Source organism: Hordeum vulgare, chromosome 1H (assembly GCF_904849725.1).
Source record: "Hordeum vulgare subsp. vulgare chromosome 1H, MorexV3_pseudomolecules_assembly, whole genome shotgun sequence".
NCBI lineage: Eukaryota > Viridiplantae > Streptophyta > Magnoliopsida > Poales > Poaceae > Hordeum > Hordeum vulgare.
In genome coordinates this window covers 497836930-497851059 of record NC_058518.1, presented here as the reverse complement: position 1 = coordinate 497851059, position 14130 = coordinate 497836930, and the positions used below count along the sequence as shown (strand labels likewise).

Genomic DNA, 14130 nt, shown 5'->3' with positions numbered 1-14130 from the left:
CAAAGAATTGCGATTTACTCACCCCAAAGTAAGTAGTACTAGCTAGTTCCGCGCATCTCTAATTGTTTTAAATTTTCATCAATATATCATTACCATGTTTGCTTATCAGTTTGATTGAACTCTATTCTCGTAAAGTGCTTGTACCAGAAAGAAGTGACTGTTTTATGTGCATCCTACGTATGTGAGTTCATTCGCCACTCGACCTCTGAGCGGGGCTTCTCTGACAAACAATTTAAAGTACGTAAATAATATTCACAATTTTATTTTATATCTTACCATCAATTGTGTTGAGTTTTATTCATATATATATGCATGTATTGACCCCTTTTTAAAATTAGATCTGGCAGATGCGGGATGAACTCCTACCATATGATCGCATACGAGCAATTTAAGAGGAATTGGCGGGATTCTTTCTCATACGTAAAGACGGAGAATACCATGTGGATTTGTGATTGGATCTTAGGTAGATGATGTTAGGGATTGTAAAAGATATTATATTATATATATATATAGTAGTGTCGCATAGATATACGAAAACTTGTTGTTCGACCAAGCATGAAGAAAGAGATGTCACTTCTCTCTATATATGTTCAACATGACGATCTTGTGTAATTAATGATTTCCGTCATTTTCTTATTAGCTAGTGTCGAGTTCTCTCTATATGTATAGTAGTTAGCGTCGAAAAAACACGGAGAAAGAGAGGACACTTCTCTCTATTAGCTAGCTAACACAATATGAAACCCCTAAATTAACCCTCCAAACCCTCCCCCCCTTTAAAATAATCCCAGCTCCTGCCAGATGCTGACGCGTGGATGCCCTTTGGTCCCGGTTGGTGCGGTCAACCGAGACTAAAGGTCCTCCTACCTGGGCTCCCCGCAGCGGCCACGTGGAGACCCTTCTATCCCGGTTGATACGCGAATGGGACTAAAAATTTTGGGCTTTAGTCCCAACCCTTTAGTCTCGGTTCCAGAACCGGGGCTAATTAAGGACAGTATAACCGCACCTAATCCCAGCCCTCACAGCGTTTTGCATTTTGGGCCGTCCGTTTTTACGATCTAGACGTTTCTGACCGATGGATTTGATGTTTAAATCGATCTGAATCTAGCCCATCTGTCCTGTGGGCTGCTACTCCACGGGCCAAAAGGAAGGTCTCTGGGTTTGGGAGGCGCTACGAGCAAGACCAGGAGAACGTGAAGTCCATCCACTCGCGAACCCTAATCCCATCCCGGTGGAGGCGCAGGGGAGCGAGACGCGGAGGCCACCGCCGCCATTCTCCCCGGCTCGTCGCCACCGTCGTTAATATCTTTGGTTCGCCGCCACCGTCGTTATTATCTCTGGTTCGCCGTCACCGCCTCCACGGTCGACCAGTCGATGCCGCCTTCCTTCTCATATCTTTCCTCCCGCGCGGCAGAGTCGGCTTTCGGCGGCGCAGCGCACATCCTCGTGGCCTGCGCGGGCATGGGCATCGGGACCTACCCGTCCCTCGCCAACACCGCCACCGCGGACTTCGACAGCGTCTTCGCCGTCAACACCCGGGGCGCGTTTCTGTGCCTCCGCGAGGCGGCGAACCGGCTGCGGCGCGGCGGCGGGGGCCGGATCGTGGCCGTGTCCTCGACGCTGGCGGCGACGCTGCTCCCTGGCTACGCGGCGTCCAAGGCGGCTGTGGAAGCCGTGGTGAGGGTGGCCGCCAAGGAGCTCGGATCGGCGCGGGTGACGGTGAACTGCGTCGCGCCGGGGCCCGTGGCGACAGAGCTCTTCTTCGAGGGGAAGAGCGATGAGGCGGTGGAGAGGTTCAGGGCCGGGCACCCGATGGGGCGGCTTGGCGAGGTCGGCGACATCGCGCCTGCGGTCGGGTTCCTCTGCACCGACGCGGCCGAATGGGTCAACGGTCAGGTTATTCGGATTAACGGGTTTCTCTGTTTCTTCCTTTCAAACGGATGTCTCCGATTTGTTTAAATTGATGTGTCTAGAACACATCGTGAAATGCTGTGTCTACAACACATCCTGAAATAGTTATTGCACATCTAAATAACTAAACCAAGAATGAAAAAAAAGGAAAAAAAAATATTCAACGAATCTTCATAAGATCAATGATATACTCCATGTACAATACTTATCTCACATGTAAATGTGTTTTAACAAAATCGTTCTTTTAATTGATGTGTGTGTTTTTGTTTAACTGTGGCCTTTTTTATGAAATGGCTGTGGTTAGCTGATTTTGGTGCTTGAATAAAGAAGACACCGGAATGATATGGTGTACTCCGGAAACTATTTTAGGTGGTCTCATATGTGTTTGTATATATGCAATTTTCTATTATTTTTTGCGATGTTGTATTTAAAATTTTCTTTCGCGGTATGACAATAATAGAGTTAATCCCGCTAAAGAAAATACAGTTCTAAGGAAAAAAATAGTCAGCTGGCCCCTTCGCCATGGACGATTATTTGGTGATATGGAAATTTTATGGGGAGCAATTATATTTTTAGGAGCCTTTCAAAGATCACTTTCAGTTGTGATACCTTGACTCGTTCTTAGCCATTGTTCTCACATGCCATGTTTTGGATGTTTTCTTCAGATTTTATTTTATATTTTCACACATGTTTTTTGTTTTCATATGGTTTTTAACGTTTCTTTTACCTTTTGGTTTTCTAAAAAATATTGAGCTGTCCCATTCCCTGATAGGCATTGCTAAGAAAAATAATGAGCTGACCCATTGACCGATAGGCATTGTTAGAACTATGGACATTTATTTGGCAGTGGTATGGGAATTTTGTGGGAGCAACTAACTAAGGAGTGTTTCACACATGTTTTTTGTTTTTAGATGGCTTTTAAACTTTTTTTTGGCCTTTCGGTCTTCTAAAAAAATATTAGCTGTCCCATTCCCCGATAGGCATTGTTAAGAAAAATATTGAGCTGTCCCGTTTCCCGATACGCATTGTTAAGAAAAATAATAATCTGGCCCATTCGCCCCATAGGCATTGTTAGAACTATGGACATTTATTTGGCAGTGGTATGGGAAATTTGTGGGAGCAACTAATTAAGGAGTGTTTCTTTGGAAGCCTCGTAAGTGTCACATTTGGCGGCTGAGAGTGCGTCACTTGGCGCGCTATCAGCCGCTGCCACATGTGCGCTCTAGACGCTTTCACGTTTATTTATTTATAAAATTACTATCACTTTATTGAAAAATAGACGGGTGCGGCAACGCGCACCAATCATGATCTAGTGGGTCTCTAGAACCGGGACAAATGGACCATTTTTTGCTAGTGAGTGCCCAAACGCTGCTCGCCATTGAGCACCACAACAGGGTGTGCTGCCGTGTATCTACTGCCCCACAAAGCATACATGTGTCCTCCGTCGCCATGTTGCGATGCTTTAGAACCGCGCCGCAAGGCATGGACTAGATGTTCTGTGTCTCGCTAGACGCCAAACGAACATCCTCAGCTTCGATGGAACTTGAATGAGTCAGATTTTACTCTACTTGTTGCTCTCATTGTGCGCAACCAACGAGCCCTAATCCTCTTGTATCCAAGCTTTCCGGCTGAGCTTAGAGCATCTCTAGTAGAACTCTCAAATCCTTAAATTTAAAACCAGTTTTAAGGGTTAAGAATTGATCATTTTTGACACTTTTAAGGGTTGAAAAACAGGGGCAAAGACTAGAACCCTCAAACCCAACCCTTATAACGGAATATTTCGTTATAAGGGTTGGGTACCAATTGTTGGCTTTTGAACGTGCGTATGCAGCTGTACAGGCGTGCCTACGCGATACTTGCTTCGGCCGGCTACTTGACGGAACTTGCGTAACTAGCGACACGAATAAAACTGATCGATGGATTTGATGGCTAAAGACCCGTGTCGAGCCTTTGCTTTGTATTGCTTTTCGTTTTTCTGGTGTTACAATCAACACCCCTAGGGTGTCTTTTATACACGTCCACAAGGGGCTATGGAAATAGACTAGGACTAGGAATCCTAATACTATTAGGACTCGGTTTGGCTTTCTTTCCTAATCCTACATGAGCAACATGATTAACATCTACATCTGAGGGTTCTAGTCTTTGCCCCAACCCCAACCCTTAAAACTGTCATTTCATATATCACACATTTCATCATATGACATATCACAAACATGGTTGTAATGATTTGATAATTCTTCAGTTTTATATACTGTACACTTGTTCCCCGGTAGTTCCAACTTCCAAACTTACAATTAATTCTCGGCCATCAATTAGTACACGAGTGGTAGTAGGAATTATTTTGGTCTGTTCATGAATGAATTCTCATATGGAAGATCGGCCTGAATCAGCTAGCCATATGTTCATGTTGATGTGTGCCAGGCCTGCAGTTCCTGAAGGTCAGTGCTTTCTACGGGGTCTACCTGAGCATGATAGTGTATCTTCAGGATGTTCTCCATGAAGACAGCGCTTTCAATGTGGCGGCCGTCAGTTCCTGGGCTGGGGTGAGCTACCTCATGCCCCTGCTCGGCGCCACTCTGGGGAAAATACAAGACCGTTTTGATCGGCGTCTCCGTTTCCGTCATCGTAAGTGATCGGTCCTCTGCAATACCACCGGACACCACTCTGCTTCTCTGACGAACAGCTAGAAATTAACAGGGAATGGCCATGGTCACCACATCAGCTACGCTGCCGTCTCTGAGGCCGCCGCCGTGCGTGGCCAGCGTGTACTGCGCCCCGACGCGGAGGGGCGGCGGGGCGCGGAGGGGCGGCGGCTGGGGCGCGGAGGGGCGGCGGCCGGGGCGCGGAGGGGCGGCGGCGGCCGAGGCGGATTCCTCCCGCGCGGGGGAACCAACTGCCTCCCGCGCGATGTGTGAAGTGGAGTGCGGGTTGGGAGGAGTTTTTCCTCCCAACCCTCACTTCTACGGGCTGGAAAGGGGTTTGAGGGTTGGACCTCTATTTTTTTTACGGGTTTAAGGGTTCTAGTCTACACCGTTTTTTCGATAAAAACTGTAAAAAAACGATTATTTTTATGGATTTGAGAATTTGAGAGCTCTACTAGAGATGCTCTTAGTATAGAGCAACATTCCGTAGGCAGACCGGACACTGAAGTTGCCTCGATTCTCCTCATGCCGTGCCCAAAATCCGTCAACCTTCTAGTTTTTTTTTCGAGGGGTATCACCAAGTCTTATTAATCAAAATTCACATGGAGTGAGATTACAAAAGGATCACGTGGGTGGATCATCCAAACATGTCGACCCTGATCTAGACTGTTTGAAAACTTGGCTAACCTATCGGCTTTGCTATTGCACAAGTCAACATATTTGCTCTTGCACTAGTCAACATATTTGCTCTTGCACAATACGAAAGAGTGTTAGTTTTGTGTAAATATATGCAAGTTTTCAATATATTCGAAATTCATGCATGGTGGGAAAGAGTTTGACAATAACTCGTTTTGACTTGTATAATACCAATTTCCTATTTTCCGTTGCCTTTTTAGGGTTAAACCACTCCCACAATTCATTCTTTCTTATGAAAAAGTTCTTCTTTATTATTTTGCATTTTTTCACTTTCTTTCTTCTTTTAGGATAACAACGATGTCCTTTTTTCGAGAGTATGCAAAATGCGTACCATAGCTTTATAGAAGAAGAGAATTATACATACAAGACGATTACAAGTTGCTGCGAACAGCAATCGTAGCACACACTTCATATCTGGCTAGTCCAAGAACAACCACCATCAACCACACGACTACAAAATAAAGAGTTTGCCCAAAAACGAAAAACCTCACCGCATCATACGTAAAAGAACTCTTAGAATGAATTTGCTATTCCGCACATCAGATTGTCCTGATCAAAAACCTGTAGACGGATTTGTAGTGAAATCCATAAATTAAGCTACAATTTTCGGAACGACGGGCCTAAATAGGGGCAGCGCCTACGATATGCTAGTTGTCTTTTTAGTTTTATCGTCCCATGTTGTGGTGAATGAGCTAACCTTACATATAAAAAAGTGTTAACCTTATATCAAGCATGAATAACATTCTGGCGTTATACATGTTGATCCTTTGTTAGAAAAAAAGTGTCAATCCAACAATCTTGTGCACACCAAAATAGAAAAAGAAATTAAAGAAGGCGGATCCTCCCTCTCTATCAAGAGTAATGAACTAGGTGCTGATACAGTAAAAAAAAACTAAATTAACCAAACTTGCCTGATGTTGAGGCAATCAAGAAAGCTGCATAAGTGAATATATAGCCCACGGAAAAGTGAGCTAATCCAACCAATCTTGCTTGCACAATGGAAAGAGCCACGGGCTTATCTCTACAACACTGCACGGGTCGAGTCGCACAACACCTAGTATCCATCGTTTACGGCTAGGACTACTGGGTCTCTAATCCCATTTGCTCCCCTAGCTTTCGTCTCTTAGTGTCAGTGTCGGCACAGCAGAGTGCTTTCACCGTTGGTGTTCTTTCCGATCTCAATGCATTTCACCGCTCCACCGGAAATTCCCTCTGCCCCTACTGTACTCCAGCTTGGTAGTTTCCACCGCCTGTCCAGGGTTGAGCCCTGGGATTTGACAGCGGACTTGAAATACTACGGGGCGTTTACCTAGCCAACACTTAGAGCCGGCTCTACCCAAACTTTTTTGGTTCACCCCAACATTACCCACGTGTCCGACTGTTGCTAAGCAATTTTGGGATACTAAACGGACCTCCCCAGATATCTCATCATATCACATTCTGTTCTACGATTCCACTTCGACAAAAGGAAAGAGCATACCTAAGTTCAATAGCTTTACGTCCGCTATCTCGATCATGATTTTCCTACCCTCAGGGGGAAAGTAAAGGCCCTTCCCCCTTTGGAAGGCTGTGGGCGAGGAGGGATTCGAACCCCCGACACCGTGGTTCGTAGCAAAATACTCCCTACGTTCCTGAATATAAGTCTTTTTAGTGGTTTCACTAAAAAAGTGCATACGGATGTATATAGATATACTTTAAAGTATAGATTCATTTATTTTATCCCTGATGAAATCTCTAAAAAAGACTTATTTTAGAAACAGATGGAGTATATATTTCGGGCAACGTAATGGACTCCGCAGAGTGCGACTTTAAGAGCACAGATCGTAACAACTTCAAAGTTTAAGTACATTTCCAATAACATTACACAAAGTGGTACTTGTGTGTTACACTGTATTGTACAGATACCTGCATGTAGGGCCACCGCAAAGATGCCGAACAACATGTATTATTCTAATCTGCGCCCTCCATCTCATAATATACGAGCATTTTTTTACACAAGTTACACAAGGATGCACGCTTAGATTTTTTTGATAAAGATGCACACTTAGATGTGTGTTGGAGGAAGAAAAGACCTGCACGTACGGAGCGATGGATCAACGGGTCATCCCTGGGTGCATGAGGGGTGGCATGGTTGCCGGAGTGCGCCCTTGCCTCTCCATGTTGGCGTGCCATCCTGCAGAGGTACGTCGATGAGCCAATCATGCATGTTAGCACATAACTATTGGTCCGCTCCGGTTAGTACTACATACGATAACGTTAGCAGGTGATGTGATGTGATGTGAGGTGAGGTGAGGTGAGTACCGAGGTTCATGTCGAAGCCTCTCTTCTTGAGCTCGCGGTACTCCTGGCAGAGCGCGCATGGCTCGCAGCACCAGTGGATGCAGCAGTCGGCGCAGGGGCTCTCCTGCAGGCCGTAGTGGGCGCGCATCTTGGCGCGGTAGAAGCAGGAGTAGACGCACTGGCAGCCCGTGAGGCACATGATGAGCGCGTAGAGCGCGCCGCTCGCCCCGCACGACGTCGACCCGCGGTCGATGATCTCCGCGATCTGCCCGAAGGTCACGCACGGGCACAGGCACGTCACGCAGCAGTTGCTGCAGTCGTCGAAGCAGTCGCACAGCCCCGTCGACCACGCCGCCAGCGGCGCCTGCGCCTGCATCGCGAACGCCGCCGTCGCCGCGCCCGCTCCCGGAGCATGGTAGTACGCGCTCGGGCCGCGCCCGCCCGTGCCGCCGCCGCCGCTCATCGGGAAGCCCGTCGCCGGACCGTCCTCCGGCTTCGGGTACATGGTGAGGCTGAGCGATGGATGATGGCCTTGGACCTCTTCCGGACCGGCGGGCGAGGCGTATATATGGATTACTGGCTGCCTGATCGACGACGACGCAGGCAGCACAACACGCGATGATAACCATGCACACAGTCCACCAGTGCAGTGTGTGGCTCGCGTCGACTGCTGCGTTGCCATGGCAACGACAGCGCGAGCGCGCCGGCCCTATGCATTTCCAAGAAACTACGCAGAACGTGCCCTGTAATCTACGGGTGTTGGTCTGGCGCGAGGAGTGAAGACTGGAGACTCAGGGCATGAGCCGGGGGAGACCGGAGATGGAGACGTGGTGGTGGTGGGGGCGTCGTGGCGTGGACAGGGGATGCATGCACTGCACTGATTGATGGCATGATTTCAGCCGACGACTCGGCGGTCAACGCACTCGTCCGCCGGCCGCCCGGTACGGCGGGGCAGGCTTAATTTAGTTTGAACGGGTCGCTATCAGATTAGGCACCGGCCAATTCAACAGCATTCAAACCACGCCGACAAGACTACCCATACTGGCACTAACATACTCCCTCCGTCCCAAGGTTGATTTAATATATATACTAATTTAATACTAAATTTGCGATTTTACTTTGAAACGGAGGAAGTAAATAATAACATAAATATCACATAAGCGGAAAACATGATGTGAAAGTTAATTAATGAGAATAGAGATAAATTAAATAACATAACTAATTACTCATACTCCCTCCGTCACGGTTTAGAAGGCACGGTTAAATTTACGTGCATTTTCATAATAGATAAGATTTAAGACGCAATGCATTTACTCATAACAGCTAATTAGTACTTTGTTGTATTACTTCTATATGCATGCGCAGTGTGAATGTTATTTTTTAATCCATCTCACAACCGATCAATAACCACCTAGATTTCAGAGAACTTGCAAACATGCCTTCTAAACCGTGACGGAGATAGTACTATAAGTAACATAACACATACCGACAAAGATACGTCCATAAACTAATAAATAAACTTCTATGTTACCACATCTAAGTTATCCTTTATAATGGAGATGATAACTTAAACTAATAATATATGCATATTACTATTCTATGTTATATTTTATTGTGGGTAGTCTGATGTAAACGATATACCCATGCAGTCTCTCCAAGAGGGGTCGAAAAATCATGATCTAGTAATTCGTTATCTGGTATAAAACCATGCCACTGGTGACGCTCTTCATTGTTATGATACTTCTAAAAAAACACTCCAATATGTTAATTAATTAAAAGCTTTTTATGATTGTTCATTACAGCACACGCCACACTTGGCGGATAACTTTTAGAGGTGTGACTAGGTCTTAGTCAACTAGACTTAATAAACCAAGTCTGAGCCAAATGACATATTAGTATATAAGAGAAGAAAAGGAAAAGCTGAGAAGAGAAAAATTGTACGAATCTCCATGTAACTCAGAAGAATATAGCATCTACTGAGATATAGCAAAGTCTTACTCGACCGAGACTTAGCAAAAATGAAATTTTGAGCACAATACCATCCGAATTATTAGGAAAACTAAACTTAGAATGTCGTGCGTGCTGCCTGGTTTTCCATCTAGAACTGATCGAGGGCGGCGACGTGGGTTCCTGGTTCTGAATTGGTGGCTCCTATGCCGCATGGGACTGGACCGCCGCCGCGTAAGCCACCGCCGCCACCGAACCCGGCGCTTGAGGCACCGGCGGTAGCTCGGCTTCCTGCGGACGCACAGCCACCAGAGGCCGCGACGATGACATGCAATCCCTCGACAGTGTTGTCAGCAACTCACCATCCACCCGTAGCAGCGGTGGCAGTGTAGCAACGCAAAGGCATGTCACAGGGTGGTTCCGTACTTAAGGTGGCTACGGTGGAGGTCGGACCAGGTTCGACCGGTTCGATGACGGGCAGGGCGGCGAGGCGCTGGGATCGAGATGGATATGGTGCTGGCACGAACCGCGCGCCGTCGTGCAGATGCGGACGTGGTGTCGGTACCCGGTGGCATGACTCTCCGTTGATTGAGTTGGTTTTTCTCAAAGCTTAAAAGGTGATGTACCACAGTGTTGATATGTATTTTCCTTGGTTATGAAAACAAGGTATCAATCCAGTAAATAAAATTCACAAGACTATGTAAGCGGTACCTGTATATAAATAGCAAATCCTCGGAACCTAACGCGTGTTAGGGTTGTCAATCCCTTGCGGGTAAAGTAAAAGAATAGATTGACAGATGCAGACAAATGATGGCAAATAAAACGTAACACGGTATTTTTTTTTTTGAATAATATAGATCTGAAAATAAAAGAGCAAATAAAATGAAAAGACGAATAGCAAAATAAAGATTGCAAATAGACAAACATAGCATTGGTCAATGATGCAACTCATGAAAAAATTAATAAGGGAAAAGAAGATTTACATGCAAATACACTATCCTGGAAATCTTTTGTGATTGTGAGCACCCATCAAAATATTATATGTCAAAATTGTTGACGTTGGACAAGGAAGACAATGTAATGAATTATGTTTGTTCATATTCACATAGAAGTTATATTGTCATGGATCCTTCAACATGTGGTGCTTGCCCCTATCTTTGCTAGCCAAAAACTCCGCAGTAAGTAGAGATACTACTTGTGCATCCAAAACCCTTAAACCCAAATCTTGTTTGAGAGTCCACCATACCTATCTATGGATTGAGTGAGATCCTTCAAGTAAGTTGTCATCGGTGCAAAAAGGCAATAAAAATTGCTTCTAAAAGTGTAAGATCATTTAGTCTAAGGAAAAATTGAGCGTTGTACGAACTTGTGATGGTGAAGAATAAAAGCGACAGACTGCATACAATATAACGTGACATTCTCTTGCACTAAGGGGTTGAGCATACAAACAAAAAGCGCATGACAACCTCTGCTTCCCTCTGCGAAGGGCCTATCTTTTACTTTTATGTATTTACTTTCATGCAAGAGTCAAAGTTTTTTCTCTCTATTCCTTTTTACTTTCCCTTTGGCAAGCATCATGTGGTAAGGAAAGATCTAGACACATATATCCAGTTGAATATGGGTAGCATGAGTTATTATTGTTGACATCACCCTTGAGGTGATTTCGTTGGGAGGCGAAACTATAAGCCCCTATCTTTCTATGTGTCTGGTTGAAACGTTTTGCTCATGTGTACGTGGTGAGTGTTAGCAATCATAGAAGACTAAATGATGGTTGAGTATGTGGACTTGCCTAAAGGCTACGATATGTGACCCTTTCTGAAAAGATGATGAATTGTAGTTGCAAAGTTGACAGAGAACATAGTTTGTTGGTTTCCAATAGAGTTTATGCCTTATACTTTGATGATGTGATGAATTGCCACTTGTTCATGTGAAGCCTATGATAAAAGTTCTATGATAAAAGTTTTATGTTAAAGTTTGTTTTTGTTATAATAAGTTACATGATGCTGCTATGTCTGTATTTTTGTTTTTATCGACACCTCTCTCTCTCTCTTTAAGCATGTGGACATGTTTCTAGATTTTGGTTTTCGCTTGAGGACAAACGAGGCCTAAGCTTAGCGGAGTTGATACGTGATACGTCCCAAACGTATCTATAATTTCTGCTTGTTCGATGATCTTTTGGGTGACATTGTTATATGTTTTGCTACACTTTTATATCATTTTACACATATTTGGACTAACTTACTAACTCAGTGCACCCAGTGCCAATTTCTGTCTGCTGATGTCTATTTTGTAGGGGCTTTTACCCAATTTCCGAAGCCCGAAATTTTTTAGAAAAAATATATTAAAAATCAGCGAAATAGAAGCTTCGGGATCACCGAAGGAGGGCCAGAGGGGGGCCAGGGGCCTCCCAGGTGGCCTGCTGGCGCGGCGAGGGCCCAAGCCGCGCAGGAGGCCGCCTGGGTGGGCCCCACCTCCTCCGGTGCCCTCCTTTGGACTATAATTAGTCCTCCGAGAGGAAACCCTTCCACAACTTCTAGAATCGAGAATTTCTCCGTCGTTCCGCCGCCGCAGCGCTTCCGAGATCGGGAGCATCACGAGACCTCTTCCCGGCACCCTATTGGAGGGAGGATTGACCTCCGGGAGCTTCTCCACCGCCATGGACGCTTCCCGAACGTGCCGTGAGTAGTCCTCCTTGGACCATGGATCCATGACCAGTAGCTATGTGATGTCTTCTTTCCAATATTGTGCTTCAATGGTTAGTCCTTGTGAGCTGCCTACATAATCAAGGCATCTATGTAATTCTCTTGATATTGCTATGCTCGGTTTGTTGAGATCCGATGGATTATAAGATTATGTTCAGATTGTTATGAGTTATATATTTGATTATCCTTTTATATTATGTTTCTTAGTGATTCATGCATGTTCCCCATTGCTATTTATTGCTTTGGTCGGGTAGTAGATTGCAACTCCAAAAGGGAGCGTTATGCATGATTGTGGGTTCATGCTCCTCGATTTCTAGCTTGAGTGACAGAAACACAATTTCATTTACTTATTTATTTCTTGATAATTTGTCTTATTTATTTAGCTAATCAATATTTACACAAATAAATTGCCCATTATGTTTGCATTAAACACGAGATTGAAATTTTAATTGACCTAGAACGACAAGTCAAAACTGAACACAATTATATTGTGTTGGCTTCCTCCATTTGGACGTGACTTGACAAAGAGGCTACAATACACTACTTAGAGTGCACTTCAGAAATTATAAAAACCAAGAGTTGTGGGGACTAAGCTAGATCTGTTTTTTAGGTCCAAACTATATACAAAGGGTTACTATAACAATCAGACCGGAGCATCCCCAACATCGTCCATCAAAACGGGAACTCTAAGAGAAACTCCAACCCGCCGACCCAAACGGACGTTGTTTTTGTCCGTTTTTTGTCCATTTGGATCGGCCGTCTGCTCGGCGTTCGCCCTGTTTAAAATTTGGATCGACACTGCGTCCAACGCCTGCAACCCATATTTGCTAACGTGGTCGAGTGGCCGTCCTTTTTCAACAAATATGCACACGATTTTACATTATTTGACAAATAGACATATAAAAATAGCATAGTTTCATACCAAATAAAGCATAGTATTTAAATAAATAAGTATAGTTTTACAAACAACAACAACAACAACAAAGCCTTTAATCCCAAACAAATTGGGGTAGGCTAGACTACTAAAGGTGGAACCCGTAAGATCTCGCGACTAACTCGTGGTTCTCGCACATGGATACCAAGCTTCCATGTGCCCTTGTCCATGACTAGTTCTTTGGTGATGCTCATGTTGGAAATATGCCCTAGAGGCAATGATTATTATATTTCCTGTTTAAAGATAATCGTTTATTATCCATGTTATAATTGTATTGAATAAAAACATAGATAGATGTGTGGATACATAGACACAACAATGTCCCTAGCAAGCCTCTAGTTGGCTAGCCAGTTGATCAAGGATAATCAAGGTTTTCTGACTATGTGCAAAGTGTTGTTGCTTGATAACTGGATCACATCATTAGGAGAATCATGTGATGGACTAGACCCAAACTATGAACGTAGCATATTGATCGTGTCGTTTTATTGCTATTGTTTTCTGCGTGTCAAGTATTTGTTCCTATGACCATGAGATCATATAACTCACTGGCACCGGAGGAATACGTTGTGTGCATCAAACGTCACAACGTAACTAGGTGACTATAAAGGTGCTCTACAGGTATCTACGAAGGTGTCCGTTGAGTTAGTATGGATAAAGACTGAGATTTGTCACTCCGTGTGACGGAGAGGTATCTCAGGGCCCACTCGATAATACAACATCACAGACAAGCCTTGCAAGCAATGTGACTAAGTGTAAGTCACGGGATCTTGTATTACAGAACGAGTAAAGAGACTTGATGGTAACGAGACTGAAATAGGTATGCGGATACCAACGATCGAATCTCGGGCAAGTAACATACCGAAGGACAAAGGGAATGACATACGGGATTATATAAATCCTTGACACTGAGGTTCAACCGATAAGATCTTCAGAGAATATGTAGGATTACCGGCATATAGTTGAGTTATATGTGTGGTTACCCAATGTTGTTCGGAGTCCCGGATGAGATCATGGACGTCAT

At 44.7% G+C, this 14130-nt stretch overlaps 2 protein-coding genes across 2 annotated transcripts; one reads left to right on the top strand and one right to left on the bottom strand.

Moving 5' to 3' along the window:
* The first annotated feature begins 1371 nt into the window (after positions 1 to 1371).
* On the top strand, positions 1372 to 4541 carry LOC123402063 (NADPH-dependent aldehyde reductase-like protein, chloroplastic). Its single transcript, XM_045095928.1, has 2 exons — positions 1372 to 1918; positions 4330 to 4541. Exons 1-2 carry the CDS (start codon positions 1372 to 1374, stop codon positions 4539 to 4541), a joined length of 759 nt encoding a protein of 252 aa, XP_044951863.1.
* Positions 4542 to 7070: 2529 nt separating this feature from the next.
* On the bottom strand, positions 7071 to 8239 carry LOC123450026 (cell number regulator 2-like). Its single transcript, XM_045127424.1, has 2 exons — positions 7548 to 8239; positions 7071 to 7419 (listed from the first exon to the last, which is right to left on the bottom strand). Exons 1-2 carry the CDS (start codon positions 8206 to 8208, stop codon positions 7340 to 7342), a joined length of 741 nt encoding a protein of 246 aa, XP_044983359.1. The 5' UTR covers positions 8209 to 8239; the 3' UTR covers positions 7071 to 7339.
* Positions 8240 to 14130: the final 5891 nt, after the last annotated feature.

Excerpts from the sequence above, each read along its gene's own strand:
- LOC123402063 (XM_045095928.1), top strand. The coding sequence starts at position 1,372 with ATGCCGCCTTCCTTCTCATATCTTTCCTCCCGCGCGGCAGAGTCGGCT. Across the intron at positions 1,919-4,329 it reads TCGGATTAACGGGTTTCTCT|GCCTGCAGTTCCTGAAGGTC; the intron begins GTTTCTTCCTTT and ends GATGTGTGCCAG.
- LOC123450026 (XM_045127424.1), bottom strand. The coding sequence starts at position 8,208 with ATGGCAACGCAGCAGTCGACGCGAGCCACACACTGCACTGGTGGACTG. Across the intron at positions 7,420-7,547 it reads AGGCTTCGACATGAACCTCG|GATGGCACGCCAACATGGAG; the intron begins GTACTCACCTCA and ends GTACCTCTGCAG.